This window comes from Lepisosteus oculatus, chromosome 5 (assembly GCF_040954835.1).
Source record: "Lepisosteus oculatus isolate fLepOcu1 chromosome 5, fLepOcu1.hap2, whole genome shotgun sequence".
Lineage (NCBI taxonomy): Eukaryota > Metazoa > Chordata > Actinopteri > Semionotiformes > Lepisosteidae > Lepisosteus > Lepisosteus oculatus.
The window spans coordinates 39,191,049-39,213,085 of record NC_090700.1 but is presented as its reverse complement, the minus strand read 5'-3'; the positions used below and the strand labels follow the sequence as shown (position 1 = coordinate 39,213,085).

Here is a 22,037-nt window from a genome sequence, read left to right as displayed (position 1 = left end):
TTTATCTTGGCAAACGGGTGGTTTTGAAGGTCGTGTTCATAAAACCTGGTGCCAGAGCTGATCACTAATTGCCCCACGCCATGATTGTTGGCTCTTGGAAGCGATAAAGCTCCACCTCTGTTCCGCGATGTTAAATACAATTTAGGTATTAGCTCTTTAGCTAGTCATAAGGGTGCCCTTGCCCTGTCATTACCCTCTTAAACCGTTTCAGGATATGAGGAATGGGATTATTCCTCTCGATGATCACGGGATAATATCCTGTGGTCGTTAACATGAGATCCATGTTATCTCCATCACATGAAACCTACTTGCAAGACAAAGGAAGTTTTTTTTTTATGATGTGTGTCAGAAAATTAATATAGTCATATTTAAGTATACCCTTGTGCTGTTTAATTTTTTTGTGCATGTACACCACACTGTACAGTGCAGGTATTAGTCTTCTTGCTTTAGACCCCTATGACGGTGAAATCCAGTGAAGGAACACTCGAAACAGAGAACCTTGCTGTCTATAAGTAGAGTCTGCTCCTCTTTGTTTTATCGGTCAATGAAAGAGGCCCTTTTTAGAATGTTACAAACAAGTTTGTTTTTAAAGAAAATATTAGGACAATATTAAGCAGACAAATGAAAACATTTGGTCATTTCTAAATGAGGTTAATGCAGTGCTTGCGTGGTTTCTGAATTGTTTGTGGGGACTGCTGCCTGTTTGATCGCTGCACGCCTCATGTGCAGGAATCTCCAGTGACTTAAATCATACCAGCTTTTAGAAAGTAGCTGGAAAATCACTTAAAGAAAAAAAACATCAAGGGTGAACTTACGCCCTCAAGCACATTGCTGTCCAGGAGAGATTTTGGTGCTTGGGAAAACCTGTTTACCTGAAAGAAATGTCTGTATGGACTGAGTAAACAGGACTTTGACTTCTATAGCATGAGAACAGAGTGACATGAAGTAGAGCTGGGCTGCTCGGTGCCTGTGGGAAGAAGAGTTTTTCCATGTTATGTTGATTTATAAGCCCCTTAATTGTTTAATTTTATCTTTATTTACCTTCATAAAATTAAATGAAAATTTGGTTGTAATAATAAAGTGCTTTAGCTGGAATACTTGAGTGGGCATGTTAGAAAATGTATTCCAGAGGAAGAGGGATGTGTAATATTTTCTTCTGATTTGTGAAAATGAAACTAAGGCCGTTCTTCAGTCCAGAACCCCTTGTGTACAGCATTGCTTGTCAGTGCAGAGAGAGGGGACGCATGGTTTGACTTTTGGAATGTGATTTCCGATGTGTCAGAGGTGCTGTTAAACGTGTATACTAATGGAACTGCAGTGCTGTGCTCTCTGGTGTAAGGAGATGAAGGCAGAGAAGTGAGTCCCTTAGGATGCTAGTTGGGGTGAGCGTTCAGCTTTGCTCGAAGGGTGAAGAAGTTGGTGGCCATGAGTGGGGAGTACATGCCTCTAGTTCTTAAGGACCACAGGGTCTTCAGGTCTTCATTCCTTTCACCCTTCTACTTCCCTAACTGAATTAGTAATTGGTTTAATTGGACAACTGTCAACCCTTTCAAAGGTCTTCAGCTGCTGGAGATTTAAAACAAAAACCCTAAACCTATTGCATCGTGCCCTTGAGGGACTGTAGTGGTATAACTCTGCTATAAGTGAATCTCAGGCTTGGAATCAAAGGCCAGCACAGTTTAGCCTCGGCTGAGCAGTTTGGCAGGACTTGCCTGATAGGCAAGGGCACAGAACTGGAACTCGGAAGGCCGATTAACTCAAGAGTGGTTACGCGTCATGACATCTGTTTGCCTAGTATTGTCTCAACGTTGTCTCTAATATCTTGAAAATATCCACTGTATTCTAGAATCTCAGGCTACCAAAGGGTGATTATGAATGAAATATTCCTAAACGTTTGCTTTGTGTGAAGCAGTTCTGAAATCCCTTGTTATACAAGATACTTTTTTTCACATGGGTTTGTAAATTGAACGGGAGCCAACAATGCAAGTAACCAGACTCTTGATAATACGCTTTGAACTGAAGAAGTGATTAGAAGTTATTGCTTAAGCTACCTAACCAATAATAAATCTCAGCTGCATCTGCTGGAAGGGGTCCAGGAAATCATGCAAGAAGTTAGCATTAACTGGTTCCGAAGCCTTTGGCTGAGTGAGGAAACTGGTGGCTGTAGAAAAGAGTTTCCGCAGTGTATATGTAGACTATAACAGGGCCCGTCATTTTTCCATGTGCGTCATACTCAATGTAGGGGTGCTCACATGGGAAAAAGGTAAATCCCTTTATTAGCAATTGGAAAGAAGTCTCTCATCATGTACTTTAAACCTTTAACCTGTGAGGTTGAAGAACACACGTGAGGCTGGGGGTGCAGAGTCCTGAGTGCGCAGTGAATACTGAAAGGAAGGCATTACAGCTGGGATCAGTGCCCATAAACATGGGACACCTGGATGCCTTGCACAGTCCTCCAACAGGGGGACATTCCTGTGAGCCCATGGCCCTAATGGGGGGGAGGCTGGGCTTGGAACTGGCGGGTGTACGTTATTGTGGGGCAAAAAAGGCTATGTTAAAAATTGAGGTAGACTCCCAGGAGTGGAGAGATTCTCTGAGCTTTCTTCCCGTTTTGTTTTTCATGGCTGATTTCCTCCCACATTCTGTCGTGTAGCAGAAAAACCCACCCCTACCAACAGAAAAAATTGGAAAAGGTGCTTTTGAAATGCTTTAAAACCATGAATTGTGTGCACTGGTGCTGATACAGTCATGGAGAGGTGCCCCTTTGCTCCTCCCACACCAGTACTGTTCCTAACCTTCCTACCCTCCCCTGTCTGTACCTGCCCCCCTGCCTTCACCCTCTTTCCACACATCCTTGAAACAATATGCCCCACCCTTCCAGAGAGCGCATGGGCAGCACTGGTGACTAACACAGAACTTTTTATTTCTTCTTGTTCTGATTAGTTTCAATGGTTGACTTTTTAAAAAGAGCCTTCCCTTTTCTGTTTGTGTTGATTCTCCAAGGCTTTAGGAATTACTTTTTTACTGGACATTACAGATCATTAGTAATCAAATAAATGTAAAAATGTGAAATTAAAAAAAAAGATGGCTTTTTTCAGAATACTTGTATTTAAATTTCTTTCTCCGATAGCTTTCCAGCAGTACAGACAAAAAAGATTTAATTGTATTATAGTTGCTACCAGTGGAGATCACGCAAGATTTTTCAAAGTGGGGCACAATTAGAATGATTGTGTTATCATCACTGAAGCATCCTGCCACCAGACATTATGTAGCGCAACTACATAACTAATGTCTTCATGGATAGTTTCTCAGTATTTTATTATTTCACAATTGCATACCAACAGGATGTAAAGGAAGATGATAAAGCACCAGCTAAGAAAGCTTTTCACTGGTAGGGTACAGAAGGCCAGTGGAGTGTATTGGGCATTGTTGTATCGTTCGAGCTTCAAATTTACAGCTGTTTTACTTGTCTCTTGGTGTTTTTACTATTTGCCCAGTGTCCTCTTTGACTAAATAAAGGCTTCTGTAACATGTATGCAAATCTTGCCACTGATAAACTGGTTCGCACGACAAGGAGCTGATACTGTTTTAATAGCCTGGGGCTAGCACTGATATGCATTGGCACCATCTCAGCTGTCTCTTCCAATCATGTTATTTCGTTTTCTGGGCTTCTATTATTAATAAGAACGTGCTTTTGAGCTGACGCAAGGCTGAAACTGGCTCTGGGAGTTGTTTCAATATTCCCCCAGAAAGCTTAACATGATAAAGGGCTATTAACATGGTGAATTGCTTTTTACATTTGAACAAAACAGGGGAAATGGAGGATGCAGTTTCTTGACTGTGATGATTTTCTGTTTGTACTGGAAAAGACTAAAACAATAACATGAAATAAATGTGGAAAATTCTTTTAAATTTTAGTAAATGTCAGAATTTCTTTTGGTTGTAAAACAAAGGCAGAGAGACCAAGAGGTAGGGTGTGATTTTCATAAACATGCTGGGAAGCTGTTGCTATTTTGTATTTTTGAAGTCGACTAGTGAAATGCTTCAAGTGTTTTCAGAAACAGTTGGTAACTTTGCAGCCCCATGGCTTAAAGTCCAGATCATTTTCATTTCTTAAACACCACAATGTGAACTGCTGGAAATATTGAAACTGCTAAACTGAGTTCTAGGAGTAGACGATGGTGTTCTGGAAACCCTCTTTCCACAGCAAAAGTTCAAAACAATCCATGTGCAGTCTATGCTACTGCGAGGGATTTCTCTTTACATCAACGTGTGCAATGAGAAAAGCATTTTTAAGGGAGGATGCAGAATTTGCCAAAATTGTCAGTTTACTTTTGTAAGGGAGCTGGGTAGAAGTGAGGTTTAGGTTTAGATCAGTCTTGAATACTCTTCTTTATTCCTCCACCTTTGACGAATGGTTCAGGCAACGAGGGCTCAGAGCAGAAGCCCAGCTCAGGGCTTGTTGTTGGGACTGGAGATAGTGAACTAAGTAGACAGGCAAACCAAGAAGTTGTTGACAGACTGACTATATGGACCCTGACAGACAAGGGTTCCGTCTGGAGTCTGTGACCCCACATATCAAAACTGACTTGTCTGTTGACTAAAACATTAAGCGGTTTTTATAAATGTTACTTTACTTTGTGCTGATTCTTCACCCCCAACCTTACTTATGTTCTTTGGGATTGTGCTGTTTTCCCTGTGCTTCAGCACAGCCTTTCCAGGTGCAGAGCTAGGGGTTAATGTGTGTGTTGTTCTATATGGAAAATATGTAAAAGTTATTTATGGATAGGCTTGTTTTCATTGTAGCCTTTTTATTGTACTGAAGAATGGAAGTCAACAGGTAGTTAAATAGGTTAGTCAGTCTGGTACTGGAAACTTGCCTGGAAATGTGTGGTTCTTGATAAGCATGATATTATGAAAGAGAAATGCAGATGCACATATTACTTTATTTTCTTATTAATTATTGTATTATTGTCTTTATGCTTGTTCTTTTCAACTTCTTTCATGTATAGGTCTCTTAAAGCAGAAACAACAATGAAAAGACAACTTCTTGAAATTATTTATTACACAAGCCTCCCTCCAGGCATGCTAAGCTGAACTTGATCTCTGTATGAATATTCCCACAATCCTTGGAGCAAAACATCTGCCCCACCTGTTGCAGAGAAAGCAGTAATTTACACAACACCACGCCACACCCTCTCAGGCCACAGTCAGAGGTCTACCTGGCACAGCAAAACCACTTCCACCATGCTCCTTCTAAGGCCACACTCATCCTCACTTTGAATACTGCGTTCATGGCAATATTAGGCTCTGAATTATCTGCAAAAAAAATGAAAAGCTCTCATTCTTTTGTCATGCTGGTGCAAAGCAAAACAGACATTCAACAATTTCTCTTCTCTGGGAAATGGGTTTTCTGTTTTTATTTTGTTTAACCTAACATCTCTCCTCAACTAAAACAATGTTAAATGTATCTATTAAAATACAGTTGGGACCAAATTAAGTAAACCAGTTTAACCCTCCTTGACCAGTTTTAGACGTCAATTCTGCTTGATGGTGTCTTTGTTTGACATAAGCTTCTTTGTTTTCTCCAAACCTGGGGTCAGTGCCTGGGTTTGTCTCTTACGAAGGCTACAATATTGTGAATTCTCTACCAAATGATTTGCTGGACTCTGGAAGAAACAAGAACTGCTTGTCTAGGATAAGGCATGTGTGCCACTAGTTTCTGAAATGTTTACAGCCCAGTCTATTGACATTGTTCTTGCAACATGGCCTTCAGTCAAGTTTGAGCCTAGGGTAATGCAGTGTGTGATTGATTGATTTGATGAATAAGAATGAGATCTGGGGATTTTCTTGGCCAGAAAGATGTTGTCTGTCTAGTGCTCTTCAAGTAAACTTCATTGTCCTGCCAGTGAGAGAGCCCATTTGTGTGATGTGGAGTCTTTTGACATTTTGGCAAGTTAGTGTGCAAGACGTGCACATTACCAAGATTTGGCCTAGGCCTTTAAACACAGAAAAATAGGCTGACTTGATAACTGTAGTTGAATTCAGCAAAGTGATTTAGAGAGATTGAAAAAACAGTGAATCAACATACTTAACAAAAACCTGATGATATAACAGTAGAAGAGTTCTGCATACGGTCAACATCTTTGTCTAAATCAGAGCCTTTCACCTGCTCTTCCAAACATGGTGTTCTATTTGGCATGCTAAACTGGCACAAGTTAACAAAGACTCTTTCAGGGCAGTCAGATTATGTAGTAGCAGTGTGCTGTTCTGGTCTTATCGAATTTCAGCAATGACAACCACAGCTCAAATGTAGAAAATAGATTGAGGCTACTTGTTTTGCAAAAAATTTCTTCTTGGGCAATTCCGCTAACCTTGTCTTTCACTGCATGTGTAAAAATGGCAGTGCTGATCAAATTCTTATACCATAGGCGTTAATTTAGTTCTCGAAGTCAAGGCATGTTCAGCCCTATGCATCTTACCAATTAAAATAGCAAAATATTCTTTAATTTCCTGTGCTGCCTAAATATGTGTGATTTTGTTCAAAGGTGAAGAATCCCCTAAAGAGTGAAAAACGCTCCTGTGTGTATTGTTAGAGGTCGGAGTTCAACTAGAAGGTGTTTTAGAGCATGGCAAGATGGGACAAGTCTTGAACTGGTAATGTCACAACCTGCCAGGAGGAGCTCTGTGTTTCTGCTCTTCTTGCTACTTTTTCTTACAGGTAAAGATTATTAAGAGGAATTCCCAGTCAGACAAGAGAGAGGTGCAGAGTAGTGAAAGAAAACTTGCAACTGGGAGTTTTGGGTAAACAATCAGAAGATTGAAGCGAAGGCAATAAAAAAGTGTCAGGACATAAATGCTGATGCCGGACGATGTAACTGAAACAAAAGAAAGGATAGTAGTGTGAGGAGAGGTGGAAGGAAACATATTTCACAGGTGGTTCAGTTTAGTGCATTACCGTAATTGTCAGGCTTCTCCTTTTATTTAGTTGTGATCGTTTCCTGTCATTCCTGCTATTTGCCCCTAAAACAATCCCCATCCTGTCTGTTCGCAAGCAGTGGTCTTCTCCGATGGGCAATATAATATAATTGAAACCAGTGATTATTCATTATTCTCAAGGATTAGATATGCTGCTGAATTCTGAACTCAAAGGGATTTTAAAACTCTCTGTGAATCATCATGAACCATCTTGTGCTGTAAGAGTTTAAATGTTGAAATGGTGGGGGGTAAAATAACAAGGTACAAGTACTTATAGCCTCAGCCCCTTTTCAAACACTTAGGACAACATTTTTGTTGTGGAAGAACCTTATTTCATATTCCTTCGGCACCTCATGTGTCAGTCCTGTGTTGTCATTGAAATGCTTTTATACTTCAACCCAGGCAAGATATCCAAGGGTCAGGTTGAAAGTTGAAAGGGCAATAGGGCAGTCTTGAAAAGTTCTAATGTAGAAAAAACACAAAGTGATACTTTTCCTCTGCGAACAAAGAAGCTGAGCTGTGTGTTTTTACTGAAGACAAATCACACTGGCCCTGTATGGTCATACGTTGTGTACTATAGCATTCTTTTGTCAGTGATAGCTTTGTTTTTCCAGTGCTTAAAACTGCAGTAAATTATTTTGAGCTTAATTGTAGAAAGTGCCATATTTTGTAAAGCCTGCATGACTGATTAGATCAAAGAAATTGTGGCCAGCCAACAAAACTACCTCAAAAAATATTTTCTTTGTCCAGTTAGTGCTCTTAAGGGCGGTATTCCTCCACTGTAGAATGTCTGACCTTTAAAACCAGCATGCATTGTAGCGCATCCCTAGTTTCCTGTCTCAAAATGAAGAAACTGACGATCTTTTGAAGCTAGAGGTGTTTGTTTAGTCGTGCTCTGAGGGCTAAGCTACTGCTGCTTTGTTTTTCTTATTTCCCAGAAGGCAGTTGGTGATGGGTTTTTTACATTCCGTTTGCCTGTCCCGCGGTGATGGTAGTGAGATGCAAACTTTCTTTTAAACTGGAAAAGGCAGAAATACAAGAAACCAGTAGTCATTATTTGGATTTTGCAATTTGCTTACTGAAGATTCTAGCTTTTCATATTTAGCCGTTCATTCTCCCACGCTGCCAGTCTGTTCTTGGCGCCCGTCAGTACATCTTCGTGTAATTGAATGGCATTTTCAAAACAAGAGCGAGGAAAACTTCTGTTTTGGTTGCAGTTGCCTTTTCTAATTAGTTTCCCTATACTTACTGCAATACACCAACCTCACTTACAAAGTGAACTGCGTACAGCAAAAGAAAGAAGATCAAAACTCAAAAGAATTACCTTGGAAAAAAATTCTTTCCTTTTTTCCCCATCATACAATACTCTTTGAGCTCTGCATCATGCCCCCTGCATTTCCAGATTCCATACAGTGTGCCTCTGTGCGCTCCTAGCTTAACTAGTGCTTGCCTTTTGCTGCCGTTCTGCTGTTTAGAGGTAGGGCTTGTTTCGATGCCTGATTGCTATTTTTAGTGTCTCTTTCAAAGGGTTCAAATGTAAATGAGGAAATATTTGAGTTGGGACATTTGTAAGCTTACTTTGTTGAGTTTTTTTTTAAAAAAAGCTGAACGCAACTGTCCTTGATTTTGAAGGCTGATGCTGTGGGGAGTTGGGTGTGGGTCCTGGGTCTGAGGCGTTTGAGATTGAAGTGAATTTCTGTTCTAAATTATCCTGAGGGAAGCTTATGTAGGAGACATTTAAATGAAAAGAGCTGTTTTTTCAAAGATTTGCATGTGCCTGTAAGAACCTCTGAACAGCAGCTTTTGAAACAGGACTGTGTTCATTACTGGTCATTACTAACCTTTTTTTTCCTTCTTTGTGCGTCTCTCACTAGGTGACACGTGATGATGGTAGAATCAGCAACTGAGACCATTCGAACAACCCCCTCCAATCAAAATGGAGTCAGCAGCCTGAACAGCCAATCGGACAGTGGAGGGAGAGAGGGTGGTTCCAACGGTGACACCAATGGTGAAGTGAGCCCTGTGGATTTACTGCACCTCCAGCAGCAACAGGTAAGAATTTACCCATTGACCCCCCTACATGGGTGTGTGTGTGTGTGTGTGTCTGGTTTGTCCCAGCTGCATTGTAAAGTCACTGAAGAACTCATGTTGTGCAAAGGGTGCTTATAAAGGTTGTTGGCCATGTCAGACATAAGTGTTGTGAAAAAAGATATAGCAGTGAAATCTTGTACAGAGGGATCAAAGTGAGACACATTTCCTTGAATAATGACTATATGCACTACCGTGCCGACCGAGTAATACGCAGAGAATGTACTGTGCCCAAGGTGAACACCAGTGAGGTTGATGTCCTTTTTTGTGAGCTTTTACTGTCCATGGGGAATGTGTGCCTCACTGTTTTTTTGCATTCCAAAAATCAGTTTTTCCAGAGCCAGAAATATTTACAACTTTTAACGCATTTATGACTTTACTGTAGACAGAGGATGTCAATATATACTGTATTTCTGTGGTGGGATATACAAATATATGAAAAAGTATGTTTATATTTAATCTGAATTCATTTCACAAGCAGATTATCTACCACGCACACTGTATGGGTAGTAAGTGCTGCTTAGCTGTTATTAGGTTGTGCACACTCTAATTTTCATGCCGTGGCTTTTGTGAATATGTACTGTCTGCTCAACAATGTGAATCTTCTGCCCTCTGCCCCCTGGATGTTCTCATTTCCTAGATTTTCTTATCTTAAAATCACATTTATTTTGTTACTTTGTGGATTACTCTCACCTTTCTTCCCTTTTTTATATGGTCCTATTTTCTCTTTTTCCGATTCCTCCTTGATTAAGGTAAGATTGCATTAGTGTATTCCATGGGTTTGTGGTATAAAAAACAGTTCTTGAGGGAAGTCCACTTTTTAAGATCCTCACCACGATTGAATCGAGACTTGCCTCATAGTGTCTCAAAAGGTAAAAACAAGGCTGCAGATACACCACAAACCTTTAAATTAGATTTCTAGTTCACAGCATGTATCAGATGTTTAACACTGTTGTCTATACACAGACATGCAAGCAAACTGTGTCACATAAGCCCCATTTAAAATGGATGAATCGGACGAAACCTGGGAAATGAGAATGCAACTTTTATAAATGTTTTTGTTCACTACCAGGTGTTGAGTTACTTTAAAATGATATTGATTATAGATTACAGTTCCTGACATTGTGCCAGATTGTCGTCTCAATCAAAAAAACAATTGGCTAATGTTTCTGATCAGGATTGAAAAGATTATCCTAATGACAATTTGGACAAGGCATAGTGGATATGTTTCAACTGTCTACCTTTTTGTATGTACAGTAGCATTCAAGATAAACTAGTTTTTGATGACTTTTTTAACTTTGGAATATAAAATCAGGGAAATGTCATTAAAACATTTATAATTATCTTAGACTAATTCCATCTTAATTCCTGAGGGGTTAGGTCACTGCCGTGGCACAGTCAGATGAATGTCATTATTCCTCTCAGAATATTTTTTGCAGCAGTCTGTTTTAAAACTTGTCTGGCATTGTTTGATGGAAATAAAATTACATTTGGTCACATGTGGAATAACGTTTAATTTAGCAGCCCATGTGTATTCTTTAACCAGGTCAGAGCAAGAATGAAAAATGAAAATGAGTTTGCAGGTTTGGGTGCTGCCCAGCATAGATCCGAATGCAGAGGCTGTATTGGTAAAAAATTAAAACCATTTGGTGCTGACAGAATTATGAATGGGTAGTTAGTTTCTTCTGTGTGGTTCATGATTGAAATCTGAATGAGAAATGTACATATTACCAAAATCAGTTGATCAGTAATCCAATGATACTTATAAAACCTAAGAATTACAGCGATAAATTCTTTTTTGGATTATTCACATGTGAAATGGGATTTTCAATCAATAGTTTCCAGTTCTGTGCTGCCTGAGAATGAGTCTGGATGTTCCTAAGAGATTTTCTTCTGTGCCACATGGCCTGTCTGATATTCATGTGTCATGCCTTTTAAAATAGTGGTCCAATCTTTGTATTGTTCTATTAAAGATGACTAGCTAGAAGGTAAGAATGGGTGACCTTCGTTGATATTCAGTCCCTCTGGCTCAACATGCAAACTGCAGGTACAGGCATGATTTCTGGAATGGTCATTCCAAGTGAAGGATTAAAAAAAAGGCAGCAGGCTTGATGAGTATACTTGATCACCTGTTTAATCCAAAAGTAACAGACTCTGTCAATTGAAGTGAAGGTTGCTAATTGCAATTAAGGAAATTACGTAAATCAGGAAGGAAGTTTCCCTTCTGTTAACTCAGTGTTTTTTACACCTGCATGCTGCCACATGGCTGAAAGTCTTTAATTAAATTAAGGAACTGGCAGGTCCCCCAGTGCAAGTAAATTTGCCACGTCGAACATGGTACTGCTGTTATGGTCACGGCTGAATATTTTTCTGTCAAAAATCTGTTTACCTGCTTAAGAAAAACAAAATAAAAAAAATCAAAGTCTGTAATTGAATCAGAAATGCCAGGGAGACATACATGATGAATGAAAGTGAATGCAGCTGTCCACCTAACCAATATAATAATTGATCTGGGAAATTATCACGTGTAAAGCATCTCTGATTCTGTCCATCCGTCTTTCTCCTCCTTTATAAATACTGTAAATAGATGATTAGCCTGTTGCCTTCTGATCCAGGGAGTAATCATCCGTGTAATACTCCTAAATGTTCCTGCCCTTCAGTAGATTCTGCCATGGAGGAGCATATCTCGCTGTGACACATCATATCACCCCTGGGGATCGAACGGCGGAGAATGAGAGAGTGACTGCGTATCAGAAACACGGCGGTAAATAGGAGAACACTTGTTCATTCAGCACAGACGCTCGCAGAATTGAATGCTGTTTGCCGTGCTCAGAAAGCATAAGATAACCTGATGGGCTTCGCAGCCTAGCTCTCACTTACCTGTGATTTCTGCTCCACGGCCGTTTCTGTGCCGTGTTAGCACTTTGACTGGGGGGAACTGGCGGAGAGAAGATATAGCTCTGCCTTATTTCTGCCCTAAAGGCGCTGGGGACCCTGTCTCAGTGACGTTTCTGTGGCTCAGAAGCACAACAGTGCCTTAGATAATGTTCTGGAAAGTCATGCAGGGATGTCATGATGGATGAAATTACCCTGGGGCTTTTTGGCTGCCGGGGTTGCTTTTGTGTACACACATGGAAATGGTGTATTCCTGGTTATCCTGCTCACAGGGTGACACAGTAGGTGACATACCTTATACATAAAGGCATGCTGTAATTTAGAAGTGATTACCACAGGAGAGCAGTGCACTACTGCTGTTAGTTTCTCCTCTGAAGCAACAGAGGTCTTGTTTGTGTTTGTTTTTGTTAACATTTTCATTTCCCGTTCATTTATGTTCATACTTTCACTCTGAGGGATGTAAGATAATAAGCTGTAGTCAGGGAAGAATGTTGTAACTGCTCTTTCTTCTACATCTTTCTAATAGTTGGGATTGTTTTAGAATTGGTTAAGAGTCCTAAAACTAAAGCTTGATCTTTGAATGCCTCCCCTAAAGAAGAAGGAAACTGCAGGAGATGTATCTTGTTTTGAGTAGAAACACAAGCCTGCTCCACATGTGGGAGCGCGTGTGTCCATTTGACAACAAATTAGAATAAATGTTTATGCATCACAGTCAGATTGTCCTTTTGCTTGTGCTTTGATGTAGAATTTGTAAAACTTTTGCTAGCCTTAACAGTTTGATTTTAAAATGTCTTACAACCTTGAAGTGAATAGAAGAATGGTTACAAATGAGAGAATTATATTTGGCCAACCTAACCTGTTTTATTATAGATCCAGTCATCTCATCCAACTGTTTCCTGAAAGAAATAGGGGCATCTGTCTTGTCATCATATCTGGGAAGCTTGGTCCAGGCTGCCACACCTTCTGTAAAGGAATGTCTCCTGCACTCCGTTTCAGATGCACTTTCCTGTAGTTTCCCCTCACAGAACATCTTTTTCTGTTGTTGTTAGAAAGGGAATGGTGTCTCACATGAACCTCCCTTCATTTTTTAAGCTGCTGGCAGCAGTTAAAAATTGACTGTCAACATTGGTTTTACTTTGCCTTTTCTCAATGAAAACCTTTTACGTTTTGGGGTTCTTGGTGCACTTGGCAGCTCTGTTTTCTTAAGTTCAGGTGGCTGCCTCTGTGTAAACTGCGGTCACAGGATTTGCGAGCGCCTGTACTGCTAGCTTGGTTTCGCGACAGTGTATCCCTGGTGTGAAACGAGAGACTGTGCCAGAGGCCTCCTCACTGCTGTCTCCTGTTTTTTGACGGGTTTTGCTTGCAAAGCTGTGCAAGTAGAGGCCCATGACCACTTCAGGCCTCTGTGCATGCCTTCAAAAATTAGATGCATGGTGAATATGGGATAATAAATTAGAAGCTTCCTTCAGCAGATTCAGAGCGATAAGACAGTATAGTTTCGTGCTAGTAAGAATAGCTATAGATCCATGAATGTAAATATTTGGTCGTTTTACAAAGCTTCTTTTAATGAATTAGTTGCACTGTTTATAAGATGGCATAGTTCTGTGCCAGTCAACATGGAAGTATATCCTGTGATGTCACAACAGATTTGGTAGTTTTAATTTTTTTGACAAATGAGTTAAGCTGATGGACTGTTTCCCCCATGTTATGATTTTTACTGCTTTTAATTGTTCTCAAAAGCCTCCCAGGAAGCCAGATTCTTTCACGAACAATAGATTGAAATAGCTAAGGAGGCTGTGAAGCATTCTTGGGAAGATTTACTAAGTGTAATTTATTACGCTTAAACCCCTATAGCTTGCAGAGTGGCAAAAGGCGGTGTTCCAGCATAGCTTGGAGATTTGGTCACCGAAGCAGCACTGTGATGTACATAGCTGACTACAGTCTTAGGTCACCCTAATCTGGATTCTACATTATTGAGTCTCCAGAGTTTGCTGACGATAAACTTGTGCAAAGACAATCATCTTGTCTTAAATTGGTGGTTTTGGACAGTTGTAACACTTTTCTGGTCGTCTTCTTTGGTTTGGATTTACCCAAAAAGGCTATTTGCTAGAAATCTTTATGGACATCCTTTCTTACAGCGCATGTGCTGAAGATAGACTTCAGAATATCAGACTGATTTTTGTTTTCCTCAAACATACAAACTAGCAGAGTTCAAAAGACACCCCTCCACATCTCTTTCCAGTTTGACCCCCTTCCCCCCAAGTCTTCGTTCTTTGTTTATTGTCTCTCCTTTTCTTCTTGTGTCTCCGGGATCTTTCACCTGGAAGCTGTTGTATACCGATAGTGGTTAAACACCCTGCCAAGAATTGCTCAAGCATAAAAAACATTCAGCTCCTCTTCACAAACTCAAGTTGTCAGAACACAAAGCCGTTTCTCCCTGAGCCCCTCGGGAGCCCTGGAGAAATCACAGACATCTCAAGACGTCAAAGCCGGAGTCTTTACCAAACAAACAGAAGCCGCGCAGAAATCCGCAGCTGAGAGGGAGGGAGGGAGAGAGAGAGAAAGTGTAACGCTGAGACGTGTCAGAAAAGGGCGCCTGGGCCCCATGAGGAATGTTTCTCGTCTGCTTCACACCCCTAAGACCAGCAAACCCTTTGGTTGCAAAAAAAAAAAAGAAAGGAGAGGAAAAAAAAAACTAATAGTGCACACTAGTGGAACGCTAATAGAATTTTATCCCCTCGCTGCAGAAAGCCAGGGTTTCAGCCACCTTCATTTTTTGCTCTATGTCCTTCACTTTGGAGCTTCTCACTTTGTCTGCTGACCAGGGCTGCCTTTCTTGGAGAAAAAGCAGCAGTCTGGCCTCCCCAACACATGCACATGCGCGCACACACACTCACTCTTTACATTCTGTTCTCCCAGCCTTTAAAAGCTCAAGGGATAGTATCAGAGTTGTTGAAAAGAGTAGGGCCACGGGGTGTGGATCACAGTGAGCATTGGCATGTTGCAGATACAGTATATCAGGGCGTAAACCTGCCAGTGGGTGCCTGACAGGTACAAGGTGAATCTACACGTGGTTTACAGCGGACACTGAGCCACTGGATTTAGGTGCATCCTGTTTCGATTCCAGGAAACAGACACCATTTTGCAGCCAGTTAGCAGGTTGTCCCCTTCCTCACACCGATGACTGAAATAATTGATATGTTACATATGCAGAGAAACTGGTGGACAAATCATGGTTTTGAAACACTGCCTCATTCCCTATGAGAAGTGCTGTCTTTTCACCACAGAACAGGACCTTGGCCGCTTGCTAAGATATCTTCTTGCAACTGAATTGTTATTTATACTTAAAATCTATACAGTGTCAAGAATATAAGAACAGTTACAAATGAGAGGAAGCCCATTCACCACATCTAGCCTATTTGGGGGATAGTAGCTAATTCGTCCACGGAAAATTCATTTCAGGTGATTCTGCCACAACACTTTGTTTTCAGATGCATTCGCACTAGGGATAACTTAATAATAACTTGAAATAATTGTTTATATACGATGGGGGTAGTTATGGGGCTGCTTCCTTGAACTTCCTTAGTGGGAAAATGTTGGGATTCTTAGTGTGCCATTAAGTGTTTAGTGGCCATTAAATGGCAGCTCCTTCATCTGTCATTTAGCAATCAGTGACGTACTCTTAATGCATATGTACTTGTGTGGAAAATGCATCCTTATCATGGCAGAATTATGTTACAGTTTATTACTACTGTAAAGAAAGCATCTTAAATAGTTATATCTGATTTAGACTCAATAGTGCACAGCTGGTTTGCTTGAAAATAAATTGTTTTACATGAAGGAGAAGACCCAATTCGTCTACTACTGATGTGCTGTCATTCCGTAACAGCAGTCTCATGACAGGTAGAGAAGTGTAACATTGCTTTAGTTGAATTAAAGATGTAGTTTAAGGAGCACAGACAGGATTATAGCTAGGACATTAGGATAACACCGCTACTCATGCAGGCAGTTACCAGGGATGTTCAGTGATCAAATAGTCAAGACTTTAGTTTACAATTTTATCTAAAGGCTGCAACGTTCTAAAGCAGAGTGTTCCTGTTCTCCATATTGAAGCATTGGCTTGGACATTCTGTCAGGAAGGAGAGCCACCTACAGCTCCACAATCCCCACACAACTTGTTTTTCCTTGAAGATCTCTCATCTCAGTGCTGACAAGGCACAGCCTCGCTTCACTTCCGAGTCTAGATGAGATCAGCTTACAAACCAGTAACACTGCTGTCGAACTTGAAGTTTAAAAAGTGACACTACAGGACTCATTTTTTGCTTTCATTGCATGAAACCTGAGAACAAGATGGGTTGGATGACAGTATGACAGTAGAATATAAACAAAAGGGTACCTGTCCATCTCTTTTTAACTTACATACCTATTGTACCTACCTATACCTATCGTATCTGTGTATGTCTCTCTGTTGGCCTTTCTATCTGTATATATATAAAACTGTCTAGACTGCCTAATAGGTTGCCCAGGACGCTATATGAAATGTTAAGTAGGGTTAAAAATGGTGCAAAAAGCATTCCACAGTCAGCAGATGGGATATAGTTGGCCTCTCTTTGGCCTCATTAAGTGTGTGAAATAGCCTTGTACCAAGCAGTCAATGAGCAGTAATAGGTATATCATGTCCTAATGTGAAATGAAGCTCATTTGACCAATTGCCGGTGACCACTGTCTCACCCGGGAGCTGCCGAGAGGCTGAAGTAACACCGCTGTTTGGTGCTGGTAGGGGGGATTGTAGGAGCGCAGGCCTGTTCCTTTTAATGTTAACTTTTATTTCATTTGAAAAGGGATTACTGCATCTTTCCTCTGAAAGCTTAAAGCTAACGAACAAAAGATGGGGACTTGGGTTTCAGCCTGGGTATGATATCCCATTTAGACAGGGAAGGTGATGGGCCAAGCATGTAGAAACCATTAGTAACATCCAGTAAATCTGACACAGTCGGTCCATTGAAAGGTGTCATTGCTTAAAAGCATTCCAAGATTTAATTGTGCACAGTTACATTGTAACAGGGGTCGCGGGAGGGGAAAGGTCAAGCAGGGTCGGGGGGGTGGGGTGGGGGTTGCCTAGCATCTAGGAACTCCCACAGCTGTTACCGTGGTGATACAAAGGGACCTCCAGTGCACTTACTTCCTGCAGCCCTCTTGAAAAAGCCTGGGTTCTCTTTCTGCTGAGCACTTCTGAGCTTAACTTCTGGAAGGAAAAAGAAAGAAAACTCTTGGAGAGCACAAACAGGAAAAAAAGCAAATTTATCTTTCACAAGGGACTTAAATCTCAGTGTGTAATTTCTAAACGTATAAAGTGTCACTGCGGATTTTAAAACACATTGCATTTAATTTAATGTAAAGCTCTGACTGTATTGATGAAACTTGATGTAACTGTTGAATGCTTTGTTTAAGCACATCAAATATTGGAAACCAAGACTAATGTGAACTGTCCTCATGTGTATGAAAGACACCTTAGCAGCAGGGTAAGCTTCATATTACACACTAATATGTGTATATGTGTGCTGTATAGAAATGCAGCATAAAGCGTAATGCTTTTCACATGTGGTCTCTGATACGCCATATTCTTTATTTAATGATTTTTTCACACATCAAGTCCTAATTCTGGAATGTTGGAATGTCATATTTATGAGCAGGTTATAAAAATAATTTATGGCTTTTTCCAAGGGAAACCTTTGAGAAAGCAACAGTGAGCCCAGGGTATTGTCTAGCTATGTGGGTATTGGTTTTCGGCACTTCTTGGTGTATAGTCATTTTAGAAACAAAGGGGTCACTAATTGAAATCATATTTTCACTCAGAACTGAGCCGACATTCTCGCCTCCCCTTTCCCCTCCTCTTCCTCTGACCAGACCATTTCCTTTCCGGGTCAGGAATGTCTGTAGCCGAAGGGGAACTCCTGTCAGCCTGCCTTAAGGGAGGCACAGCTTTTACGTTCATGATATCATGTAGCTTCCTCAGTTGAGCTCCAACCCTATTAGAAGGTCTGTCACATTAATAATACTTTTTTTTTCGTTTCATCGCAAAGTTCTAGGAATCACAAAGTAAAGGTATATCTGTGTCTGAGATGTATTGTATTGTTTGAAGTCCAGCGTTCCCCTTAATGAAGTAAGCTGCAGCAGTGTTTGTATACTCTCCTATCTGTTTCGAATATGGCTTCAGGCCCTCCCTGGATAGTTGATTCCTGTGGGACTGGCATAGAAAAGTATTCAGGGCTGATTCTCTTGAGTAAGCTACAGGCCTCGGTGAGTCTCTTCTCATCTCCATGGCAGCAGTGGGTAACCTCTAGTCCCCTGGCCACTAGCAGCACTTTGAGCTGTGGTGGAAACCCACCATGATTGCCAATGCTCTCAGCTTCACATCATTTCAGCCATCAGACCTATAAACATGAAATGTTAACCGTTCTTTCTCTTTTAAGTTTAGTTTGGATGCACCTGATAACCCTCCAAGACATTTTGGGCCCCCTGAGCCATTTAGCTCTGCTAGAACAATGCTGAGCTCATGACTTTGGGGAAACTGTGTGGTTACCTTCACCAAATGATCAGGGACTAAAGATAAGGCCAAAGGACTGCTCAGGCCTGTAGCTTACTGGTCGTTAGTTATCTTTGTCTCGTATGCGCCACAGTAGGTGGGAGATAAAGCATATACTCATGTGTTGTATACAGAAGTTGATAACTGTCTTAAATTGCAAAAAAATACATAAAAAATCAGTTGAACTAAGGTGTTTACTAATGAGCTTGTCTGAGGCTTGCTAACAGATGTGACATCGGGAAGGTTGAAGGTCCTTTACTGAGAGTGAACAGTAGTTGTGGAAGAAGGCTGTTGGAAGATTTCAGTGCTGCCCCCATTATCCAGTGTACATGTGGTGGCTCCTCTATGTGGTCAGAGGATACGAGGACATGTTTGTTAGACAGCATAGCCTGCCTGTTAAAGTCCAGAGACTCCTTCAAGGGCAAAGACGAAAACACTCCTCATGGCCTCCGCAGTACAGGCCTCATAACACTGAGAAGGTACTTTTCTAAAAGCTTTCGATCAGCAAGCAGCCAGCTTGCAGAAACACGAAATAGTTTTAAATAGATGGACAGTTTCGTAATTTATTGGCCTGCATTTCTTTTAATGACAGACATAGTCATAAAAAAAGGTGTGATGACTTTTCCGAAAGATATAATTTCACTGTGCAGGGATAGAAGCAGTGACCTGGTAGTGCTCTCTGTAATCATTAAAAAAAGTCCTCACCCTGGGCAGCAGGAAGAAGAGTAACTCATTTACAGCTGATGGACTTTGTGGGCCTGCAAGAGAGAAAAGGGTCTCGTGGTCGTAGTCTGAGCTCATTTCCTATTGGACGCTGTCCACAGAAGGAACTTGGTGCCATAATTGACACTAATTGACATGTGTTTTAGCTGCCTCAGCTCTTGTGAAGGAAAAAAAAAAGACAGGAAAGGAGATGACATAAAAGCTTTGGCCAGATTCTGCTGCAAAGAGCAGGCCCAACTACTTTTGACTAGGCATTAAAGCCAGGAGGCACTGTGTTTGTCACCATGGCCCATGCACTACTTGTGCCAGAGGACCCTCTTGGTTTCCCTTAGCATTGTCTTGGGACACTTCATTCACTGCTTCAAAACACACCACCAAAATATTCAAATATGTGCCTTGCCACACTCAAAGTTGTTGTCCTGGAAACCGGGGAGGGTGAGAGGCTCCTAACAATGGAACCAGATTCCCTTTTAAGTGTTGCTAATTAGCTTGCCTGCACATTCTCTTTGTGTTTTGGCTTCTTAAAAGGAGATTAAAGTCAACCAAGAGAAACGTTAGGGGAACAGAGAATGAAATGTGATTTTTTTGTGTGTTTTTTAAATTATGAAACTGAAATAATGAGAAGCTTAGTTTGATCCTTCTTAGGTACCATAGATGATATCTTAAGATAGAAGATGACTGCAGTCCTATCTCCTGTCCTGTGAACTTGTGCTGCTTTAAACGCATTGATGCCCCAACATTTGAAAAGAAAAGAGCGTGTCCACCACAAAGGCCTTTGGCAAACTTTTCCTTGTTGGTTTTCTTAAGTTTGAAAATTCCCGATGGTCCCCCTGCGTCCAGAAGGAGTGTTGAAATTTCAGTGGTGAAGGGGTACAGTAACAAACATTTGCAGTCGGTGAGAGCGATACCTCCTTAAGAAAACTTTCATGTCAGGTGTTGCAATAGGGTGTTCATAGAGGATGGCTGTTTAAGTCATATTTCTTCCTGTTAGATTTTATTCTCATCTAATTAAAATAAAAGCCCTTTCAAATCCCTCCAGACTTGGCAACTTCAGAACAGTTTTAACAATACCCACCTCAGACTTGTGTCCTGACTTTTTTTCTCAATGTGTTCATCTTAACTTCCTTTAAGCCGCAGCCAGGTGTGAGCTCTTTGAACCACAAACAAAAAACATTGAGCTTTAAAACAACAGGGAAAAGACACATGCATTTTCAAGTGATTCATATAAAGTGTTCCAATGGTTTCTTCTGTTTAAACTATTTTTGGCAGCAACTGCTTGAATGTTTTATTATTTATATTTATAATTATTATTTATCATTTTTATTATCATTGAAGAAAGGGTTTAGTGCCATATGTTCACTTTTATGTCAACTTTTACTTTGCCAGTGGTGAAGAACAGCATAAACAGCATGCTGGTAAGGATGAGTGATATTGTCTGTAACCTGAAATGTGATTTATAGAGTGAATTCAGTATTGGACTTAAATATCAACGGGGGTTAGGTTTAGAAAGATCGTATGTCTTTTGAAAGCTGCGCCTAAGCTCTTGAACAAAATTAATCCCCACTGCATCCAGCACACCCCTCAGTTTTTTCATTCATTACCTAACTGAAAATGGCATTTATTCTCAGCTTTCACGTCCCCATCTAGTGTTACAGTTTTAGAGCTTTTTTCTACAGGTTTTAATTTCCAGTGTTCATCATTGGTAAACTTGTTTTGTTCTAGCAGATTTTTAGAACTTCTTGAATGGTGGGGTTTTCTTTTCTGGGTATTTTTCTTTGCTTGAGTATAAGAAATGTTTTCCCTGACTTCTGCTAACATACCCTATAGTGTCTCAGTATGTCAGAGCAGGCTGAAAGTACATGACTATGCTAGTTTTAATGCCAGACATGGACCCCTTTTCCTTTTCCCCAGAGAGCTGAGTCAGCTGGTTAATTACTGAGCAGAGAGCAGATCAGCCCCAATGCAGATTCTCAACCTGTGCTTTCTGTCAGGTTCTATATGAAATCAAACAAGACGCTTCCTGTTTGCTCACAGGGTGAGGATGATGTGGGCGTATTCTTGCACTACAGCTCTACAGGGCTAGTGGGACATGATTCCCATTGGGAATGGTTTGAAGGACACATGGATACAGTTTCCCTTTTCTCAGAGTCCCAGCCTGACGGGAGGGAAAGACCTTCAATCAGAGATCAACAAGCGCTTGAACAATCACCAAGAGCTTCTCTTGCCACATCGCCAAAGGTTCTCTTGTCAAATCCTTGACAAGAGTTCGAAGAGATGAGATTTATTTTTTAATATTTTTTTTACAAATCAGATTCTTCTCCGAGCAATAGTGAACTATTAAAAATGTGATGTGGTGGGTGATGTCTTCCAGCTCCCCAAGGGCGTGCTATGGTTGGAGAGGGGTCTTTGCTTCTGTGAGACATTTTTCTGAAATTGTGAGTCAAAACTGACTGTTAAAGGTGCTATAGGAAACAAGTAGAAGAGGTCTGTCCTACAGACTCCCAAAACAACATTTGCATTCTTTTCCCCAAAGTGTAATTTTGCTGTTATGTTCTTTCTTTCATGAAGAAGAAAACCTGCCCAGCTCTGTCAGTGGTTCAATTCTAAGAATAAAGAGCAGGTGACAGAAAAACACCCCAGTTGTTTATGACTGTGGCTTAGGAAAATTGGCTTTAAGAGTGGAATTTATCCAATTTTCTGGCAAAGCCAATTGTTTCTTATTAGTCCACATTGAATAAGAGGTCCTTTTCAAATTTTAAATTGTAAC

General features: G+C 40.7%; 1 protein-coding gene across 11 annotated transcripts in view; it reads left to right on the top strand.

Annotated features, from left to right (window-relative positions):
* Nucleotides 1-22,037, top strand: part of foxp4 (forkhead box P4) — a 281,713-nt gene that overhangs the window by 183,140 nt on the left and 76,536 nt on the right. For all 11 annotated transcript variants that reach the window (XM_015342583.2, XM_069190380.1, XM_015342579.2 and 8 more), the window contains one exon: nt 8,853-9,030. In XM_015342583.2, the coding sequence (XP_015198069.1) occupies nt 8,863-9,030 (168 nt within the window). In that variant the 5' untranslated portion in view covers nt 8,853-8,862. The remainder of the gene's footprint in view (nt 1-8,852; nt 9,031-22,037) is intronic.